The sequence below is a fragment of the Rana temporaria genome, chromosome 4, assembly GCF_905171775.1.
Source record: "Rana temporaria chromosome 4, aRanTem1.1, whole genome shotgun sequence".
In the NCBI taxonomy this organism is placed as follows: domain Eukaryota; kingdom Metazoa; phylum Chordata; class Amphibia; order Anura; family Ranidae; genus Rana; species Rana temporaria.
In genome coordinates, this window is record NC_053492.1 from 117,150,920 (window position 1) to 117,173,277 (window position 22,358).

General features: G+C 42.8%; 1 protein-coding gene across 1 annotated transcript in view; it reads left to right on the forward strand.

Moving 5' to 3' along the window:
• The window catches only part of FARP2 (FERM, ARH/RhoGEF and pleckstrin domain protein 2), a 172,075-nt gene that overhangs the window by 136,489 nt on the left and 13,228 nt on the right, over positions 1–22,358 (forward strand). Inside the window, exons 19-21 of the mRNA XM_040348878.1 lie at positions 14,863–14,993; positions 15,070–15,138; positions 16,300–16,389. Coding sequence (XP_040204812.1) covers positions 14,863–14,993; positions 15,070–15,138; positions 16,300–16,389 — 290 coding nt within the window. The remainder of the gene's footprint in view (positions 1–14,862; positions 14,994–15,069; positions 15,139–16,299; positions 16,390–22,358) is intronic.

Sequence of the window (22,358 nt, forward strand, 5' to 3'; positions counted from 1 at the left end):
AGCTCGAGTCACTGTCAGGGGCAGGCGAACCTTAGTAATCCTTTGTTACTGGCTGCTTCCTGTATATGGATTCATCAGGTAGTGTGCAGGTATTCCGTCACTTCCTTGATGCCGCAATGTCTCCTGGGAGCTTTTGTCATTGTTCCCAGGAGACATTGCGGAGGTCTGCCTCGAGTTATCGCGGGATTTAGAAAGAACTTGCGGTTTAGTAATTATGCATATGAGTGTATCTTTTTTTTTTTGGTGGGGAGTGGATCTTGGGTGGGAGTTCCCACACTTTTTTCCCCAGGACTTGACCCCTGCTCACGGGTACGTTTTTAAATCAATGAAGCAACAGAAATGCAGGGTGGAGCTTAACTTCAGCTTTAACCCTTGTAATTTGGTGGGGGAGGGCTCAGTAACACCTTCTAGAAGCCCCCCAAAAATCTGCTGCAACCACTGCTTGTCAGCTGTCTATTTACCATCAAGACCTTTCGGAGGGGACTGAATGCTAGCCTCTTGCCTACCAACTATGGAAGCTGACATTTGAGGTAGCTACAAGCATTTAGGAAGATGTTCTGTTACGTAATGCAAAAGGACATTATTAAGAAGACCATACTGAGGAGTTCTGTGTTTTTACTTATGATAATGTGTGTTGTCTGTAGTTGGTTTGGAGTCTGGAAGTCTGACCTGCAATGTGACATCTGAGTCATCCAGGTGGTTAATTAAAGTGGAGGTTCATCCTCAAAAAAAATTCTGACATCACATGGAGTCGAGCCATCCTACCGACAGAATGCCGGTGTTTTTTTTTTTTTTCTTAGCACATACCTCGTTATCACGATTTTCACCCCCCGGCAATCCCGCGGGACTGGGCGTTCCCAAGCACTGCCTGTGATTGACAGGCTTCTGAACAGTGCATACTGCGCGTCAAAAAACCTGAACGTCGGTGCGGCTCTATACGGCGCCTGCGCACCGACGTTCGGGTTCTGTCTACAACCTGTGACGCGCAGTATGCGCCGTTCGGAAGCCTGTCAATCACAGGCAGTGCTTGGGAACGCCCAGTCCCGCGGGATTGCCGGGGGGTGAAAATCGTGATAACGAGGTATGTGCTGAGAAAAAAAAAACCACACCGGCATTCTGTCGGTAGGATGGCTCGACTCCATGTGATGTCAGAAAATTTTTTGAGGGTGAACCTCCACTTTAAGTATCCTTTGTGATGAGATTAGCCCAGCTGTACCTCATTAGCTAAACCATTGTGTGATGTTTTGGGTAAATATTTGGGTCATTGCTAATGTGGCGAGTGACCTCTTGCTCAAGTGTATAAAAGCCTGTATTCTTGATCAAATAAACCGTTCTTATTCTGGTTTACTCCAAAACTGGTGTTGCCTAGCTCTTGGGGGTAACTCTTAGGCTTCATTTCCATGGACGTTTTTACAGCCACTTTTTTTTAGCCTTTTTTACAGCTTAAAAACGCCTGTCCATGTGTTTTGTTTTTTTTAGCAGGAGCTCAAAAACGCAGCGGTAGCGTTTTTGCTAGTTTTTTAACGTCTGGCGTTTTTACAGCTCTAGCGCTGGAGCTTCAGAACGCACTGGTCCTGTGTTTTTTTTTTTTTTTGCAGCTTAAAAACGGCTCAGCCATCTACAGCTCAAAAACGTCATGGTGGGCATGAGGCCATAGACTAACATGGAGAGCCGTTTTTAAACTGCAAAAAAACGCTCAGAAAAGTGGCTGTAAAAACGTCCATGGAAATGAAGCCTTATTCCTGAACATTGGGAAGCAGCTTCTGGGCAGGGAATACCCAGTTAGGGTGTCCGGATTTCATCACAAAGCCAACACGCATATGCTAGGAATCATTCTGAGAGCCAATGATTCTGCTACACCAGGACAGGAATTATACTGCCTGGAGGTGCTCTGCCTGAACCCAAAAAACAGGACACTTGTTTTCACTTTTTCTTCACATTTTATTTTCTGATGCTTTTCTTGTCCACTTTATAATCTTTTTCTGTAATAATTTTTGCTGTTATGGTTTTTCTTGCCTTTCTTTTTACCATTTATAATATTTTAAAATGGCTAAGCCTTATCTCTAATGTACTAAACCCAAACTTAAAGAATTTTTTCTTTGAAGAGTACTACTTAATTTGCGTGACAGTTTGTATTATAGCCATTTCTTAGGCCTCGTTCACACACATTCCCACTCACATTTTTTGTGCACTTTTTGCACATTTCCACGTGGGCAGCCCATTCACTTTCACTCTCAAAGAAGCTCCAGAACCTTTTCGGTGGTGGAACATTGTGTGTTTTTTCAATTTGTGTTTTAGTGCGTTTGTGTCGCATTTCCAATGTCACAAAAAGCGCACCAGCTTACCACGTTTGGGGTGATTCTAATAATTAATGGCACTGCAAGAGCAATGCCACATGTACAGCGCATTTTTCACAAGTTTCTGGCAAAACAAGCATTTCATGTGCACTTAGTCACACATTCAGAAATTGCCAAATGTGAATACAGCTTTCAAGTCAAAATTGTGAAGCGTAAGAGATACCGTGAACAGTGTGTGTTGCCTTTTAGAACATGTGACTGCTGTCTGCTGTATGAACGGTTAACCGCAGAGCTAACCAACCTCAGTGTTGATCACTCTGTCTGCTAGCACATAAATTGTGGTCCCACAAGCTGGAAAATATCAGTGCAGAATGAGACTTGGTCAGCTATCACCACACAATGGTGACAGTGGCATGTTACAGACACCACTGTGGTCACATATTTGTGACAGTGGCTGGGAACGGTAATCTGTCACAACTACATCGAAGAAATGGTAAGTTTCAGTTATTAAAAATTACCATTGTAACTATTTCAATGAAAATGATAACTGATAAAAATGGGAAATGTTGGTTGAAATTACTTTTTCATTTGTAAAGGAGCAGTACAGCCAAAGCTTGTTTGGGTGTACGTCTCCTGTGGATCACGGGAGTGCAGTTTGTTCTGCACTCCTGTGACCTGTTTTCAGCCGACAGTGGACCTGTTTTCAGTGGTCCACTGTTGGCTGATGTCGTCAAAGAGCCTGTTTAGGCTGAGGAATGGTCAGGATCCACACAGGAACCAAGACCAGCACCTGGCTCGGCCTCTTCGAGAGCTGCTGAGAGCCTTAGACAGCCACTCCAGCCCCCTCCGCAGCCCTGCACTCCAGTGAGTACGGAAGTGGAAGAGCAGAGAGCCGGTGACTGATAGTCACCAGCTCTCTGCTCACTGAGACCTGAGCGGATAGTCTTGGAGCAGATGGGGGACAGATGCAAAACTTCTCTCTCAAGAAATATTATTAGTACCCGAAATAATGGTTTATAATATAGGACTTTTTACAGCTGAAATATATATGTCCTACTATTCAAATTGCAGGCCATTGGAAACAACAAGCGATCACTTAAAAATTGTGCATTAGACTACTGAATGATATCACTTGTTGATGCAGGTATTTCCATTAATGCAAAAGCATCAATTATTTTTTTGCATAACAAAAATGAGGTCCATGTGCAGATAGTTTTAGGTAGAATAAAAATAATCTATTGCAAGGTTAAAGTACAACTAAGATACCTGTATGACAGTGTAAATAAGTTCCACATCTTGTTAATATGTGATGCACAAGCCTCATAAAGTAAACTTCCTTTAGCTTCCTTGAATGAGCCAAATCCTCTGTGTGTCTCATATGCTCCCCCTCCCAGACACTGCAGCTCACAGTGGGAGGGTTTCAGTGGGCAGGGTTAGATACGGATTCACAAGCTACAGGCTTATGTCTGATCATTTGGCTGTTTACCTGTTCAGTTTAACATTTAACATTTTGGTTCTGCTGCTTCTACTCCATGCTAATGCTGTATGCACATATTGTTTGGTAGCCCCCTGCCTCATGAATATGTTCATAAAATATGCTCAAATTACAGCACAGAAACAGGGGTTTTATTAATTAGTGTTCACGTTTTCAACATGGCCAGTGGTTTATCTTTTTTTCCATAAATTACTCTTCTAAATGTAGTCTCAGGAGAATCTGATAGCTCATTTAAGACTCTGGGCATAAGACGTAAATAATACACCGTATAATAAAAGGTTTGCGTGTGCAACAAATCTGGGTTGTATACTCTTTGAAAACGTCTGCAGCTTAGAAAGTATGAGATTTTGTATGCCATGTGAACTAAGTTAGAATAATTTTGCATATGGTCACCTGACTGCATCTGCAGGTGGTTAGCTCACTCATTTCACCTGATTCAAGTCCTTTTCCTGGATTGGGAAAATTTGCTTTTTTTTTTTATCCAGCACTGTGGCAAGTTCCACACCAGGCATCATTCAACACAGGGCCTCAATATGACTCGGTTCACCAATTAAGTGTCTGAAAGGCTATATTTGTGTATGTTGGGTTTTTTGTGTATGTTGGGTTTTTTGTTTTTCTGGACTCTGTATCTGGCTTTCCTCTTGAAATTGGACTTCTCCTCTGACTCCTGCTATATGCACTTGCCCCCTTTAAACTCGGATGGTGTCATGGATATGCAATAGCCTGGCAGCTTACCTGTGTTTTCCATCTGTTCATTAGAGGCCTGACCCTGTTCTGGTTCCCTTTTTATTACTTCCTCTTTCTGTATGGCCCCACCCAGGCCATCCCAGGAAGTCTTTATTAACTGTTGCACTACAGGTCTGCAGTGCTGTTCAACAGTGTAATTTGCTAAGTTCCTGTCTGCAAGTGTGCTACGATCATCTTCCTGTGTACCGTTTTTGGCCTGTCCCTGACTTCTTCTGTTTGCCTGTGCCCCTGACCATTTGCCTGTCCTCGGTTACCCTTGTCTGCCTGTTGCCCTGACCTCGGCCTACACATCACCACCATTTGTCCTGCTGGCTGCTTCCCCGCTCTCCCTGCGGAGTGTGACCTAGGGGATCTCAGGGGGTCGCGACCTGGATCCAGTTGCGGCCAAGGCCATCCTCGCCACTAGAGGCTCTGGTGAACACAAAACTGGGTCTTAGACTCCGCGCCATGGGTGATCTTGGGTTCACGCTTCCTCTCTGTAGCAGCAGTCGGCTATAGGGTTCACTACCCTGTGGTGCATCCCTGACCCCAACGGGGTGCACTTGTCACCTGGCCACGGGTGACCTGACAGATGGTATTTGTGATTTCTGATCACTATGTGCTGCCTGTCCTGACCACCTTCTTTCTTTTTTTTTTTTTTTTCACTTTTTCTATTTTAATATATTTCACCTGCAAACTGTAGCAAAACATTAGCTTTATTATACAAACACAAATCTTCAGTATGGAGAATTTAGGAGTATGACCTTTTTTTAACCTGAAAACCAAATAGGTTTGCTTTAAGAGCATATTAAATAAGGGTATTAGCCAGTGCATCCCAATGGGAATTAAATTTAAAAAAGCCAATAAAGTCCTGGGTGGCTTAACTCCAACGTAAGAATGCATATAAAAGCAAAGGAGAAGGCCTTAAAAAAAAAAGGCTGAGGGATCATCATCAATGGCATGCAGTGCCAAGCTGCTGCAAGCAAAGCAAACAGAATATTGACCTGCATTAAAAAGGGGGATCAACTCCAGAGATAAAACAATTCTCCCACTCTACAAAACTGTGGTCCAGCCGCACCTGGAGTATGCCTTCCCTGGATTATGCCTTCAGGAAGGATGTGCCGAAACTGGAGAGAGTCCAGCGAAGGGCAACAAAACCTAATTGTTATGCCCCTCACTACACGTGACTGATGTGTATTCGGGCACACTGATAACTCTTCTCATACTAATGCATTCCAGTAGGCGCAGAATCCTTATGAACTTTTATTAGCACAAGACAGAGTAAAACTGTAATAGATACAAACAGATTACAATTAATAAACAATAATACAATTAGAGCCTCCCTATCTATCTATCTAGAGAGACAAAGTTGCACGTACCGTAGATGCATCGATATGGCTGACGTGAGAAAGAACTCAGCAGACATGTGCTTGCTTGGAAGGAAAAATGGAAAAGAAGGCTGTGGAGGTGCTGCAAAGCCTCATGGGATAGAAATACGGAAGCTTGCATGGACCAAATTAATGAACTATTCTAGCTGACTATATTAACATAGAACAGGTGCAATTAAACAGAAAGTCCACTAGATGGCAGCATTGATTTAATTCAAACTAAAGTCAAAACTATGAAGACTATCAGCCTTATGAATGAAGGCATGACACTCCTCGCCTGGTTTCCCACGGATACCACACATCATGGCACTCCGGAGGAGAGTAACAAAACAAGTTCAGAAACAGGTCTGAGGAAAAGTTTAGGCTGGCCTTGCCTAATGACTTTGAGTTCAACTTTCCTGACGTGTCCATCTTCACTGGGAAACACTTGGGTTATCAGACCCAAAGGCCACTCGTTTCTCCTTGATTGAGAGTCTTTCATGAGCACAATGGCACCAGGCTCTAAGTTGGGCTTGCTGTCTTGCCATTTGTTCCTGGTCTGTAGATTAGACAAGTATTGTTTCTTCCATTTGTTCCAAAAGGTGTCAGCTAACACTTGTACTCTTTTCCATTGACATCTGTATAAGTCCTTTGGGTCGAGATTGACAGAAGGAGCTGTGATCACCTCGACTTTCTGAGTGAGCAAAGTGGAAGGTGTAAGCAAGAAAGGATCCTCAGGATCATTGGGTATAGATGTCAAGGGTCTAGCATTCATTATAGCTGATACTTCAGCCATGAAGGTTGTCAGAGTCTCATGTGTGAGTTTTGAAGTTCCCAATTGTAGAAACATTGAATCTAGGATCCTTCGAGCTATACCAATCATACGCTTCCCAGGCACCTCCCATGTGAGAAGAGTGTGGGGGGTTAAATGTCCATGTACAACCCTGTTCTGAAAGGTATCTCTCAACATGTTCTGTGTCAAGGTTTGAAGTGATATTCAATTCTTTGCAAGCTCCAACAAAGTTGGTTCCTCTATCAGAGCGTATGTGCTTGACAGGGCCTCTAATAGAGATGAAACGTCTCAGGGCATTGATGAAGCTGGATGTGTCTAAGGACTCAATTACTTCTATGTGTACAGCTCTGATGCACATGCAAGTAAACATGACAGCCCAGCGTTTGCTGTTGGCACTGCCTCCTCTGGTTTGACGTGTGATGACAGCCCAAGGCCCAAACACATCAAGACCGACGTTTGTGAAAGGGGGTTCTGTACTGAGACGGTCTGCAGGAAGGTTGGCCATTTTCTGGGTTTGGAAAATACCACGAAGCTTACGACAGGTGATACATTTGAAAATGGTTTTACTCACAAGTCTCTTGGCTCCCACTATCCAGAGTCCAGCCACACGCAAAGCTCCTTCCGTGAACAAACATCCTTGATGTTTTGTCTGTGTGTGGTAGTGTTCCACAAGTAAAGAAGCAACATGGTTATTTGGTATTATGACAGGATTGCTTTCACCACTATCAAGTCCTGCATTTGAGATGCGCCCTCCAACTCTTAACAGTCCTTCATTGTCTATAAAGGGGTTGAGTTTCCTTAGAGGACAGTTCTTTGGAATGCTCTTGTTATATTGAAGGCATTCTAGTGTTAGTGCATAAGTCTCTTGTTGGATACAGCGGATGATTACATTTTTTGCTTCTGTGAGCTCGTCTACTGTATATGGCTTGTGGCAATAATGCCAACCTTTGCAACAACTTGGTCTTGTAGGGGTGCCTTTAAAGGATCTGGCTATGTGAACCAGGCAAGCTGTAGCTCTTTGTAAGGATTTCCAAGTGGAGAACTTATCGAAGCGCTTGGATCTCAACAGTTGGTTAGAAATTGTTGTATGTAGTGTGGAAACCTGAGGACGGATGTCTGAGTCAGATTCAGGTTCTAACAGTTCATAAGTCTCCCTTTGTGGAGTGGTAGGCACTGACTTGTACAGGAAGGGTGGTCCTGTGAGCCATGTAGTGTCTTTGAGACGGGATGCTGGCACAGACCTTGTGGCATGATCTGCTGGGTTATGATCAGTTGAGACATAACGCCACTGGGTGGGCTGTGTAGACTTCCTGATCCTTAGGACTCTGTTGTGCACATAGACATAGAATCTCCTACTTTCGTTGTAAATGTAGCCCAACACTACCTTGCTGTCTGTGTAAAACTCTGTATCCTCGAGTTCTATATCCATCTCAGTTGTAATGAGTTCTGCTAGTTCTACTGCTAATACAGCAGCACACAGTTCCAATCTTGGAATGGTGGTTTCAGGACATGGTGCTAGCTTGGCCTTGCCCATAACGAACCCAATATGAATTTGGCCCTCGATGTCTACTGACTTGAGGTAGGTTACTGCTCCTATTGCTTTGACTGAAGCATCGCAGAATACACATAACTTTCTAGACTGAACCCTTTCAGGAGGAAAGTGGGTGTATGGTCTATGTATGTGTAGGTTAGATAAAGTCTTTAAAGAGTCTCTCCATGTTACCCATAATGTCTCTTTCTCAGAAGGTAGTGGAGAATCCCAATCACATGTGTCTGCAGTAAGCTCTCTAAGCATAATCTTACCTTGGACGGTCACCGGTGCTGCGAACCCGAGTGGATCATACAGGCTGTTGATGGTGGATAGGACACCTCGCCGAGTGAAGGGTTTTGGCTCTTGGTCGACCTGAAAGGTAAGGGTGTCAGTCTTGAGGTCCCAGTTGAGTCCTAGACTGCGTTGCATAGGAAGGGAGTCTGTAGCTAAGTCCAGATCTTTGAAGTCACTGGCATAATCTTGAGAAGGGAAGGCCTCCATGACGACCTTGCTGTTTGATGCTATCTTATGCAGTCTAAGATTTGAAGAGGCAAGTGTGCTTTGAGTCCTCTTGAGTAGACTTATTGCAGCTTCAGGTGAAGAAAGTGATTTCAGACCATCATCTACATAAAAGTCTCTTTCAATAAACTGTGTAACGTCTTTCTCACCTTCTTGAGCAGATAGCTTAAGTCCGTAGATGGCAACAGCAGGGGATGGACTGTTACCAAAAACGTGCACTTTCATGCGGTATTCTGTAATGTCTTTAGTAGGGTCATTGTCTTTGAACCATAGGAATCTCAAGAAGTTCCTGTGTTCTTCCTTGACTTGGAAGCTGTGAAACATTTGCTGTATGTCTGCAACTATGGCAACTGCGTCCTTGCGGAACCTGATAAGAACACCAAGAAGTGTGTTGTTGAGATCTGGTCCCTTTAGGAGGACATCATTTAGTGAGACCCCTTCGTGCTGAGAGCTGGAGTCAAACACTACCCGGATTTTACCTGGCTTCTTGGGGTGGTAGACACCGAAGATTGGTAGGTACCAGCACTCTTCTTTGTCTTTTAAAGGTGGGGCTATCTCAGCATGGTCATCCTCAAACATCTTACTCATGAATGAGAAGAAATGCCCTTTCATTTCTGGCTTTCTTTGAAGATTGCGTTTAAGGGAAGAAAAGCGCTTTAAAGCTTGTTCTCTGTTGTTAGCAAGGCAGGGTCTCTGTGCTTTGAAAGGCAGGGGTGCAACCCAGCTGTTTTCATTGTTTTTGTGGAATCCCTGTCTCATTATTTCCAAGAAGATATGATCTTCAATTGATGGGGCAAGTTTGTGATCTTCTTTAGTCCCTTGGAAAACTGAGCATCCTAAACGATCTCTGTCTTCATCACAAAGAAGATTAGCGGTGTAAGGGTTGGAATGAATTACACTGGCAGGCTTCTCTCTTACGAGGAATCTGTTGGTGCAAGGCTGAAATAAGGATGGACGCCCACCCTCTAGTGTCTTTGTAAAGAGAGAGTTCACGCTGGTTGGTTTGTGAACACTCCCTAGGCATACGTTGCCTATGATGACCCATCCGAGATCCAGCTTCTGAGCATAGGGGGAGTTGTGGGGACCATTGATTTGTTTTCTTACCTTGTGAACTCTGATGATGTCCCTCCCAAGGAGAAGTGCTATCTCAGCCTGGGGATCCAGTTCAGGGATGAGGTGTGCTATGCCCTTCAGATGTCTGTGATGAAGTGCCACCTCTGGTGTAGGGATCTCCTCTCTTTCAGTTGGGAACTGATTGCACTCGATTAGAGTTGGCAGAGGCAGGGTTGTCTGACCATCAAAGGATTCGATTTGGTAACCGATGGCTCTTCTCCCAGTTTCTTCACTTACCCCTGTACAAGTCTTGAGTAAGAATGGAGAGTTTGCTTCCTTGATTTTGAAGGTGTCAAAGAAGGTTGAGCTGGCGAGTGATCTGTTGCTTTGATCGTCCAGGATCACGTATAGCTTCACTGCTTTTTCTCTGTGGCCTGTGGGGTAAACTGTAACAAGACAAATCTTGGAGCAGGATTTGTTAGACGAACCTTCTCCACATACTTGGGTGCACTGGGGTGTAACTACAGGAGGTACTATGTCTTGTTGCTCCTCGCCGTGCTCTTCCACCTGGAGTGAGGGGGTAAGAGTCCATGGCGCTGGCCCTGGATGTAGAGCTGTGTTGTGTTCTGTGCTGTTACACTCGGAGCAGTTGATGCTCACCTTACAGTCTTTACCGATGTGAGAAGTTGATGCGCAGCACCTGTAACAAATTCTGTTTTCTTTGAGGAAGGTTCTGCGATCTTGGAGAGTCTTTTCTCTAAAACCTCTGCACTTTGACAATGAATGAGGCTTCTTGTGAAGAGGGCACTCTCTGCTTGGATTCTCAGCTGGAGATACACTTGTTTTGCGTACTGCAACAGGTGTGACTTTGAAGTTGCGGGTTAGAGCAGGCTTACTGGGCCTAGGGAGAGCAGAGTCAGATGATGAGATGTCAAAACTAGGATCATTTTTAACCTTTGCTTGATGGCGAATAAAGTCCACAAAATAAGAGAATGGTGGGAAGGGAACGTTGTGCCTTTGCTTGTAGTTGGAGCCGCGTGTAATCCAGGCTTCTTGAAGGCTGTAAGGTAGCTTCTGCACTATAGGGTTAACACCACGGGCTGTGTCCAGAAAGGCAAGGCCTGGCAAGTCTCCTTCTGATTTGGCTATTTGGAGTTCTGTCACTAGGTCACTCAATTCTCTCAGCTTCTGGTAGCCTTTGTTAGAAATCTTGGGAAAGTCCTCTATTCTTTTAAAAAGAGAGTTTTCTAGAACTTCTGGGGAACCGTAACATTCATCAATCCTCTCCCATATCATGCTCAGCCCTTTGGTTGGGTAATTAATGTTAATATCTCTGATTCTCCTTGCATGCTCTGATGACTCATTCCCCAGTGATTGGACTAAGAGATCGGCTTCCTCACTTGCTTTAAAACCAAGATCCTTAATTGCATTTCTGAAGGACGAACGCCATGCTCTATAACTTTCAGGGCGATCGTTAAACTTTGCAAGTCCTTTTGCTAACAGTTCACGTCGTGCTAAGAGCTTGAAGAAATCTGACATACCTTGATCGTTGTGTGAGTAGCCAGGGGGCGCTTTGTTGTGCCAGGAACTTGTGGAGTAGATGCGGTCATCAGAGATGCTGTCGCTGGGTCTTTTAACTTGTTGTTCTTCATTTTCGACTTGGTCAACTGTGGCGTAGTGCTTTGATAGCCTGGATGCAGAATGTTCTGAAAACTGACTAAGTGCAGGTTTACTTTCTTGCTTGATATAAGGCGTGTGAATGGCGGGAGTTGATTCCGCTCTTGGCGCTGTAAGTGGGCAGTTGTCTGGTTTGGCGTGTCGCCGCACATATTCTGAGGTACGCTCTGTACTGTCATGAGGAACAGATTCTTCCCCTAGCACGTTGCTGTGCCGCTCACTGGTGGGCTTTGCAAGTTCTTCTAGGATGTCTGCCTCGGCTGCAGCAGCCGCTGACTCCTTTTCTGCAGCTAGTTTCTCTAATTCAGTTTCCATGCGTAACTTCTCTAATTTGATTTGCATCTCTTTTTCAGCAAACCTAGCCTTTACTTCGGCCTCTTTTGCTACAAAGTCAGCTTTCACCTTTGCAGATTCTGCCTTTGCGCGGGCAATGGCGATTGTTTCGCTTTTCACTGACCTCCTTGAGCTCGTGGAGTAAACTTCTGACCTTGTCACGAGGTGCTCTGACTTTGTCTGCGACATGGTGTCTAGCTGTATATGGAAGCTGATAACTTTGATGTCTCTTTGGCGTTCTATGTGGTAGCTGTGCGTAGAAGCCTTGGTTTCTATGGCGTTCTGTATGCTGGCCGTGCTTAGAAACCTTCGTGTTGCTGGAAGTTCTGTATGCTAGCCATGTTTAGAAGCCTACGTTTTACTGTTATGCCCCTCACTACACGTGACTGATGTGTATTCGGGCACACTGATAACTCTTCTCATACTAATGCATTCCAGTAGGCGCAGAATCCTTATGAACTTTTATTAGCACAAGACAGAGTAAAACTGTAATAGATACAAACAGATTACAATTAATAAACAATAATACAATTAGAGCCTCCCTATCTATCTATCTAGAGAGACAAAGTTGCACGTACCGTAGATGCATCGATATGGCTGACGTGAGAAAGAACTCAGCAGACATGTGCTTGCTTGGAAGGAAAAATGGAAAAGAAGGCTGTGGAGGTGCTGCAAAGCCTCATGGGATAGAAATACGGAAGCTTGCATGGACCAAATTAATGAACTATTCTAGCTGACTATATTAACATAGAACAGGTGCAATTAAACAGAAAGTCCACTAGATGGCAGCATTGATTTAATTCAAACTAAAGTCAAAACTATGAAGACTATCAGCCTTATGAATGAAGGCATGACACTAATAAAGGGACTGGAGGACATTAGTTATAAGGAAAGGTTACAAGTACTGCTCTTATTCTCTCTAGAGAAGAGAAGCTTGAGAGAGGGTATGATTTAAATGTACAAATACCGTACATTGAAAAGGAATTTAAAGGGTCACTAAAGGAAAACAAATGTTTTGCTGAAATGACTGTTTACAGGGTATAGAGACATAACAGTTAACTGATTCCTTTTAAAAATGATTAAAAGTAGATAAAAATCAATCATATAATGTGCCTCTAGTTTCACTTTCACTTTTAAACTGGCTTCATGTTTCTGTGAAGTAGAGAGACACACAGAACAAAAACAAACAAATCCAGGGCAGTGTTTTGTTTTTAAAATGAATCTGATTGGTTCTGGGAAGTTTTAGACACACAGTAATGACAGCTTAGACCACCGTGAAAAGCTCCCAGTACTGTGGTTATAAGGAGCCAGACAAGCAGGAAGTGTGGAGATCACAGCAGAATTACATCAACTTCAAAGCAAAAACAAACAATGAGGACATGAAACCAGTACTGCAGTAAGGTAAAGGAAGCTATTTAGCTAAAAAAAAAAATCCTTTAGTGACCCTTTAATAAGACACGTGGCCATTAACTAAAATTGAAAGAAAAGCGCTTTCACCTTAAACTGTGTAGAGGGTTATTTACTGTAAGAGCGGTAAGGGTGTGGAATTCTCTTCCACAGGCAGTGGTTTCAGCGGGGAGCATCGATAATTAAAAAAAAGAACTATTAGATAAGCACCTAAACGATAACATACAGGGATATACATGGTAATACTGACATTTAATCACACACATAGGTCAAACTTTTTCAACCCCACCTACTATGTAACTATGGGTCCTGCAGCCTATCCAGACCTCCATCTTATCCTGATCATGGGTATGCCTGGGGATCTAATGCTTTAGTTCTTTAGTTCTTACAGTACTGCTGTTACCAGCCAAATATTCTTAAGTGCCAAACTGTAATATCGTTAACTGTGGCGAGGTCTAGAAGCTTTGGGGCTTGTGCCTTGGTTATTGTTCCCCGAAGTTTTCTGTTGACCCAAAGATTTTGATTCATGACATTTTTTTCAGGCCATGGATCACTCGGAGGTGATTTCCTGAGTCATTAAAAACTGCTACCAGATTGTAGTTAAAATGCCATAGCCCAATACTAGGGTAGCTATACAGTTGTTACTGGAGCAAGCATGCACCTATTTTATCAAAATCTATTGATTGGGTGATTAGAACCTCTTTGTCTATCTGTTAAAAAGATTTATAATACTATTTCATGATACGACAGTCTCATTCTCATGCATGCAAAAGATAAGTTAAGTAGATTATCTGTAATTCTTTATAGAGGGAGTTTATACTTCTCTGTGCTCCAAGTTTCTATTCAGTAGGTGTAATGAAAATGTTATGTACAATGTATTGAAACTTTGCGCTTTGAAATCTACAGACCTAGTGTACTTGTTTGGCTTTGTTTCATTTCTTTATGCTCAATAAAACCTTTTTGTTTTGAGGGGGAAAAAAGTAGGTGTAATGTTCACCCTTGAACTCTTCTTCCTATGCTGGTCATTATTTTTAGCACTGCAGTCCAGGTCTCTGCAGTGCACACCTATCTCAATTAGAAGTGCTGAAGTAGACTGCTGGATATTCAACTTGTGCCCAATTAGGCTCGTTAAACAAGATAGTCTTGTCTACACATGTCCTGGATAGAGGTCTGTCTGATTTTTCATGTCCTCAATTATTCCTGTGATTGTTTGCATTGTGTTTGTATTTAACCTGTCTGTGCTTATTCTGAAAATTGGCCTGTTTTGTCTGCTGTTGTCATTTTGTGCTCTGTTTACCTCTCTGGAAGCTGAGATTATTTAGTATTAGTTTAAATGTGCCTAATCTAACCATACGCTTACTGATTCCGTCAACGGCTGCTGTTCTGCCCATCTGTCTGGGGACTTGGTGTTCTAGCATCTGGCCTGCTTGTTGGTTGGCTGTTGCCCTTGGTGATACAGCGGGTCCACCAATGTCTGATGGTAGCAGAAGCAATCATCTAGCCTGCACTATCCTGGAGAAGCTGTGGAAATCATATAACCAATAGGATTATTCCTGTAGATCTCTAGGTGGTTTTCTTTGTACTCTCAGTAGTCATTCAGAAATTGAGATGCACTTTTCAGCTATACAGACAACAAACAATAATGAACACTGTGTTTGTCACAGGGGCTTTAGGTGAAGCCAATGCGGTGAGTTCTCGGCTTCGACACCGTCTGCTGCACTTGCAGAACCTACAAAGACTGGACCAGCTTGAAAGAGACCTTCTGGGAGGAGAGCACCTATCTTCACCAGGTCGTGTAAGTATTCCAGCATAATGTTCATGCTAAGGCATGCTGTTTATTTCCTATGGTGATATTTTTGTTTTCTTTTCAGGAATTTATTAGAGAGGGCTGTCTATACAAACTGACCAAGAATGGCTTGCAGCCACGCATGTTCTACCTTGTAAGTATGCTCTACAAACATGGAATGCTGGTATATTGGGAAAGTTGAAAGTTTTGTGTTGCTACACAGAAAATATAATAATCACTTTTGCTCCCAATTTGTGCAAAGTTCTTTATAGTAAGTTTTATTGACAACCTGCTTCTTTGGGCCCTGAAAATTCTGGACACATTTGGAATAAGTGCTGTTTTATGTTTCTTCGATTCTTTACCATTTTTTTTAGAATAGTTTTTAACCAGGAAGAAAAATGTCTTTATGCTGCGTACACACAATCATTTTTTCAGCATGAATGTCATTTAAAATAATTGTGTGTGGGCCTCACATCATTTTTCGGCTTCTCAAAAACGAAAAAAAAAAAATTCGAGCATGCTGCATTTTTTAACAACGTTTTAAACAATGTCGTTTTTCGGGTTGTAAAAATATCGTGTGTGGGCTAAAACAACGTTAAAAACCTGTGCATTCTTAGAAGCAAGTTATGAGATGGGGAGCGCTTGTTCTGGTAAAACTACCGTTCATAATGGAGTAAGCACATTCATCACACTGTAACAGACAGAAAAGCGCGAATAGTCGTTTACTAACATGGAATCATCTAAAGCAGCCCCAAGGGTGGCGTCATCCGCATGGAACTTCCCCTTTATTGTGCCGTCGTACGTGTTGTACATCACCGCGCTTTGCTAGAGCATTTTTGAAAAAATGGGGCAACGTAGTTTTAATGATGAAGTTGGAAAAACTTTGTTTTTTCTACATGCCGAAAAACGTTGTTTTTTTTTCATGCTGAAAAATGATTGCGGCATTATTCTTGGCCTTTTGAGAAGGCAGGGTTTTTATAGCGAAGAAGTCTTTTTAATTCCTGAAGCATCACAATGTTCAACTAGTTTTACCTATATTCTATTATTATTCTCATAAAACATACAGTTGAAGTACAGCCCTTTGAGTGAAGTATTCTTCTCCAATGATGAAAATAAATATGTGTGGCAGGACAATTGTGATATACTGCAAAATTATTATCAGATACTGCAGATCAGCTATCTTATCTAATTTCATTACTAAACCTCTATGGAACGTCTCTTTACCTTTTGATTAAATTTGCTTGCTGTTTAAAGTGAAACTCCAGGAAGATATTTAAAAAATAAAAAATTTACAAGAGTATGTGTGTCTTTTTAGTTTTCAGATATGCTGATATATACACGGAAAGGCCTGAGCTGCACTAACCAGTTTCGGGTTCATGGACGCCTGCCTCTCCATGGGATGTTGGTGAGTATAAAAGGGATAAATATTCGGCTTCCTTAACACAACATAAGCACCAGAGCAAAATGTATAGCTGACAAATATGTAAACACTTTTAAAAGAATTGGATGCAGTAAGGAAACCAAATAAATTCAGTTTTATTAAAAAAATTCAATCATACCTGCGCTTAGACCACCCAAACCCAAAACTGCAGCTGCCACAATTTGTTAACAAATCGAATAAATAAACCAATATAAATGTGCAGCGCTAAAAAGATAAAACAAATCTGTGCTCGTAAAGAGCAATAGTGTTTATTGACTTTCATTAATCAGTCCAAAGACAAGTCCCAAGTTTATAAAACAGAAAAGTGTGAACACCTTTAAAGTGCCTGGAAAGAAATACAATATGTACAATATTCACTCATCAAACCCCTGAGGATGTCACATATGACAGAACACGTAGGGTGGAGTCTACGTGGCATATGCTGTCCCACCCTACCAACCACTCAGTGTCTGCCACCCCTCTCCACCAATCCCTGCACTGACTTATGATTGCCCAGGGAATTAAATTAAAAATACTAACAACATACAAACAACTCTGCCCTGAGCTACATCACCGATCTTCTCTCCAAATGTTACCCAAACTATCCTCTCCGCTCCTCTTAAGACCTCCTGCTCTCAAGCTCCCTTGTCTCCTCCCCCCACCTCTCCAGAGCCCCTCCCATGCTCTGTAACTCTCTACTTCAATCTGTCCCGCTATCTCCTACTCTGGCTGCCTATAGGCGATCCTTAAAACACATTGCTTCAGGGAAGCGTATAATACCTCCAACTAATCTTTTTATCACTTCCGTCAGCGCATTCCCCACAGCTACAACCTTTTTTTTACACTTGCCCCACCCTATTAAATTGTAAGCTCTTATGAGCAGGGCCCTTTTAACCCTCTTGTATTTTATCGTATTGTAACTGTACTGTCTCCCTTTTTATATTGTAAAGTGTTGCATAAACTGTTGGCACTATATAAATCCTGTATTATTATAATAAGAATCATGCAACAGACCACGGCTAGGAGTCAGATTTGGAGTTTTATAATATGCATATCCTATTCGTTGTAATGTGAGTGAATATTTTAATTCCGTAAATCCCTAGTTTTTATACTGCACCATGGGGCTGTTTATTGTTATGCCTTTTTATGAGTGGCGTAACCAAGTGTGCTAGATGTCGCTGGACTGCTAATGGGGAGCGTTATATGAGAAGGGTGCCCTGCTGACCCTTTAATGCGGATGTTGACTGCTCAGTTTAAAGATGGTCAATATTTTCTGGTAAGCAGCTTCGGGTGCTTACTATTGGTAAATTATGGGTGAATATTGCACAGAAGATTATTTTCCAGGGACCTTGAAGCAGTGGCGGCCACTCCATTGGGGTGCAGGGGTGCCACCCCCTAATTCATGTGCCCAGTCTTTAATCTACATGCAGGGGGCCAGAAGCATGGATTTCAATGTGTTTGTGTTTTTTCTTTCTTTTTTTAAGCACGTGATTAGAGCCCAAGGTTTTAATTGGCTTTAAAAAAGGGTGGGTTTGGGGAGCAGAGCACTGGACCCTGAGTCCATCCAGTTGTATCACAATAGGGAATTAATATTCATTATTGTTTTCCTGCTTCTCCTCCTGGCCAATTGGGAAGGGAGTCTTCGAGCGGTAGTAAACCACTGAAAAAAAAAAAAACCTGCAAGACAATAGCATTATGTGCTAGTATGCATCGCAGCGCGGAAGCCCTCCGTTCCGGCAAGGAGCTCTGAAGTTCTGTCACGATATGCTGGACCTTTAGAGTGAATGCGCTGCTGACAGTGGTTGCATGCAGGGCAAATATCTCCTAAACTGTGCAGGTTTAGGAGATATTTATTTTACCTACAGGTAAGCCTTATTATAGGCTTACCTGTAGGTAAAAATCACCAAGTGGGGTATACAACCACTTGACCCGATTGGCCAGGAGGAGAAGCAACCGTATTAGCTGGGAGCAGAGGGGAGGTACCTAGGAGTAGAGGCAGGGGAAGCTGCCGAAGCTGCCCACGGCCTGGATGGGGTAAGTGTTTAGCAGACAGACGGATGATCAAACGAGCGACGGGGGGTTTTGACTGACTGACTGATCAAATGAATGGAAGGGGGTGGTTTGTTTGCACCAGCCGCCACTGCCTTGAAGGTGTACTCACACGTCTGTTTTTAATACTTGGGACTTTTTTGGTAGACAAACTATTAGGCCTCATGCACACTGCAGCTAACAAAACTCCTGTTTTATAGGCATTTGATGTGGGGAAGTCTCCTCACTGTCAATACAAAAGGTCAGCGGGAAGGATTCCCTCATTTACATCGAGTGTGTGGATGGGGGAATTTTAGTTCTTTTCGTTTTTTTCATACAACGCGCTAATTAAACGAAAAAATATAAATGACTCCTATATGGGCTGTTTTATTTTATAGTGCTGTATTTGTTCCAACATTATATATTGATGGTGTCTCTGTGTGAGTATTTGTGGAATACTATGTGCTTTTTTGAGCAGTATTTTAATCTAATCATAACTGTTTCCATACAACCTCCAACTGTTGGGTAAAAAAATAACTATTCTTTCTAGTCAATATCTGATTGGCAAAAACAATAGACACAAGGGAATCATGACTACATCAGTGTTTGTTGTCATTGTACATCCTGTGTTATGGGTGTCATTCATAATGCTGTGCTTAGACACCAAGCACATGAATTTTTTTGAAGGGGCTAAATGCAAGGACGCTAAAAACATTTATCTGACAGCAATGGGCCATTATTGCAGCATACTGTTGTCCCACATTTGCAATGGATTCTGGTGTAGATACTTGGGGAGGGTTAAATGTATTTAATTCAGTATGTAAAAAATAGCAATTTCCTTTAGTAAAATGTAGGTTTGTGTGATGCATAGTTGCAAACTTTAAAGAAGAAAACAAGCCATACTTTTAATTAAACATATGTAAGAAAGATGTAGTTTATAAGGCTAAAGAAAAGCAAAAACGCACAAAAACAAAACTTTGATAGTAAGGCTTTGTTTAGACGGAACGAACACCTGTCCTTCTTTTTATTTATTGTGCCTGCATCTTCCCCCAGCTGTGTGTGGGAAGCCTATAGAGGTGGATGCAGATTCAGCAGCTTCACAGAAACAGCAAATGGATATGCAGCCAGGAGTGCCTACATGGATTTGAATTCAGACCGTGTTCAGATCCATGCTTCCACTCCTGCCCGCATGTCAAATGCATCCTTCTCTATATAGGTTGCCCGCACGCAGCCTGGGGCAGGTGCAAGCACAAAAACAAAGGGAGTGTGCATGCAGGATGGGTGCCAGCGCCCGTTTGAACTAACCCTAACAGTAAACGTGTAAACCGTGATCTGAAGGATTTAAAGGAGGACCGCAGAGAAATAACTACATGAATAATCCTTTTGCCCAATAATGCAATAGCAGAAAAACAGTACATGCCTAATCCTTAAAGCGGGAGTTCACCTGAAATTTTTTTTTTAACATTAGATTGATGCTCATTTTGTCAAGGGGAATCGGGTAGTTTTTTTAAAATCGAAGCAGTACTTACCGTTTTAGAGAGCGATCTTCTCCGCCGCTTCCGGGTATGGTCTTCGGGACTGGGCGTTCCTATTTGATTGACAGGCTTCTGACGGTCGCATACATCGCGTCACGAGTAGCCGAATGAAGCCGAATGTCGGTGCGGCCCTATACGGCAGCTGCGCACCGACGTTCGGCTACTTTCGGAAAATCGTGGCGCGATGTATGCGACCGTCGGAAGCCTGTCAAGTTGGAACTCCCAGTCCCGCAGCCCATACCCGGAAGCGGCAGGGAAGATGCATCTCTAAAACGATAAGTACTGCTTCGATTGTAAAAAAAACACCCGATTCTCCTTGACAAAACAAGCCTCAATCTAATGTTAAAAAAAAAAAGTTTTTTGGGTGGAACTCCGCTTTAAGTAACCAAACTTCCCCCTGCATATAATACACAGTACCTGCTGTATAAGTGCATGCTCAGGTTTATAATTTAAATCAACCCTCTGATCCTAACCGATCTAGGAATCATGTTGCTTAACTGCTTATGATTGGCTGTCTGCAGTGACCGCTTCCTGGCAGGATAGCTGAAGTAGGTTCAGACTCATTTCCAAACAAGCCTGCATCCATTCCTGCTTACAGACAGAAAATGTACTTTAATTTCTGCATAAGGAAGGGAACTCTGGTCAGGTTTTTAGTGCTATCTAGGGCTCTGTTGCAGAGATTTCCCCTCCTTTCTTTCTCTGCTGACAACATACAGCCCTGGACGAAAGTTTTGAGAATGACACAAATATACATTTTTACAAAGTCTGCTGTTTCAGTGTTTCTAACATTACATTGAGCTCACTCTCGACATTGACAGTATGCCGATTTTTATTACATACCTCGTATAGCTATTTTCTTACCCGGCTTCCGGGTAGTGAATCCCGCGGGAGTGGGCGTTTCTATGCAGCAGATAGAGGAACGTCGAGTCTGCGCTATACGGCGCCTGCGCACCGACGTTCGGCTTCTTTCGGCAACTTGTGACGCTCCTTATGCGACGGGGGTGGTAGTTTTTGTCATCACGTCAATCACTATCTGCTGCATAGGAACGCCCACTGCCGCGGGATTTACTACCCGGAAGCCGGGTAAGAAAATCGCTATACGAGGTATGTACAGCAAAAAAAAAAATCGGCATACTGTCAATGTCGTGAGTGAGCTCAATGTAATGTTAGAAAATTGTTTTTAGGGCGAACCCCCGCTTTAAGTCTATGCCAAGAGTCAATATTTGCAGTGTTGACCCTTCTTTTTCAAGACCTCTGCATTTCGCCCTGGCATGCTGTCAATCAACTTCTGGGCCACATCTTGACTGATGGCAGCCCATTCTTGCATAATCAACGCTTGGCGTTTGTTAGAATTCGTGTGTTTTTTTTCCGTTCACCTGCCTCTTGAGGATTGACCACAAATTCTCAATGGGATTAAGATCTGGGGAATTCCCTGGCCATGGACCCAAAATGTTGATGTTTTGTTCCCCAAGCCATTTAGTTATCACTTTTGCCTTATGGCAAGTTGCTCAATCATGCTGGAAAAGGCATTGTTCATCACCAAACTGTTCGTTGGGAGAAGTTACTGTCGGAGGATGTTTTTGTACCATTTTTTTTATTTATGGCTGTGTTCTTTGGCAAAATTGTGAGTCCACTCCCTTGGCTCAGAAGCAACCACACACATGAATGTTCTCAGGATGTTTTACTGTTGGCATGACACAGGACTGATGGTAGCGCTCACTTTTTCTTCTCAGGCAAAGGTTTTTTCCGGAAGCCCCAAACAATCGGAAAAGGGATTCATCAGAAAAAAATACTTTACCCCAGTCCTCAGCAGTCCAATCCCTGTATCTTTTTCAGAATATCAGTCTGTCCCTGACGTTTTTTTCTGGAGAGAAGTGGCTTCTTTGCTGCCCTTATTGACACCAGGCCATCCTCCAAAAGTCTTCACCTCACTGTGCATGCAGATGCACTCACACCTGCCTGCTGCCATTCCTGAGCAAGCTCTGCATTGGGGGTGCCCAAGTTAAATGAACTGTAGGAGATGGTCCTGGCGCTTACTGGACTTGGGCGCCCTGAAGCCTTCTTCACAACAATTGAATCTCTCTCCTTGAAGTTCTTGATGATCCAATAAATGGTTGATTTAGGTGCAATCTTAGTAGCAGCAATATCCTTGCCTGTGATATTTTTGTGCAAAGTAATGATGACTGCACATGTTTCCTTGCACGTAACCATGGTTAACAAAAGAAAAACAATGATTTCAAGCACCACCCTCCTTTTTAAATCTTCCAGTCTGTTATTCTAACTCAATCAGCATTTTTAGAGTGATTTCCAGTCTTGTCCTTGTCAACACTGACTCCTATGTTAACGAGAGAATCACTGACATGATGTCAGCTGGTTCTTGCCAGTGGACAT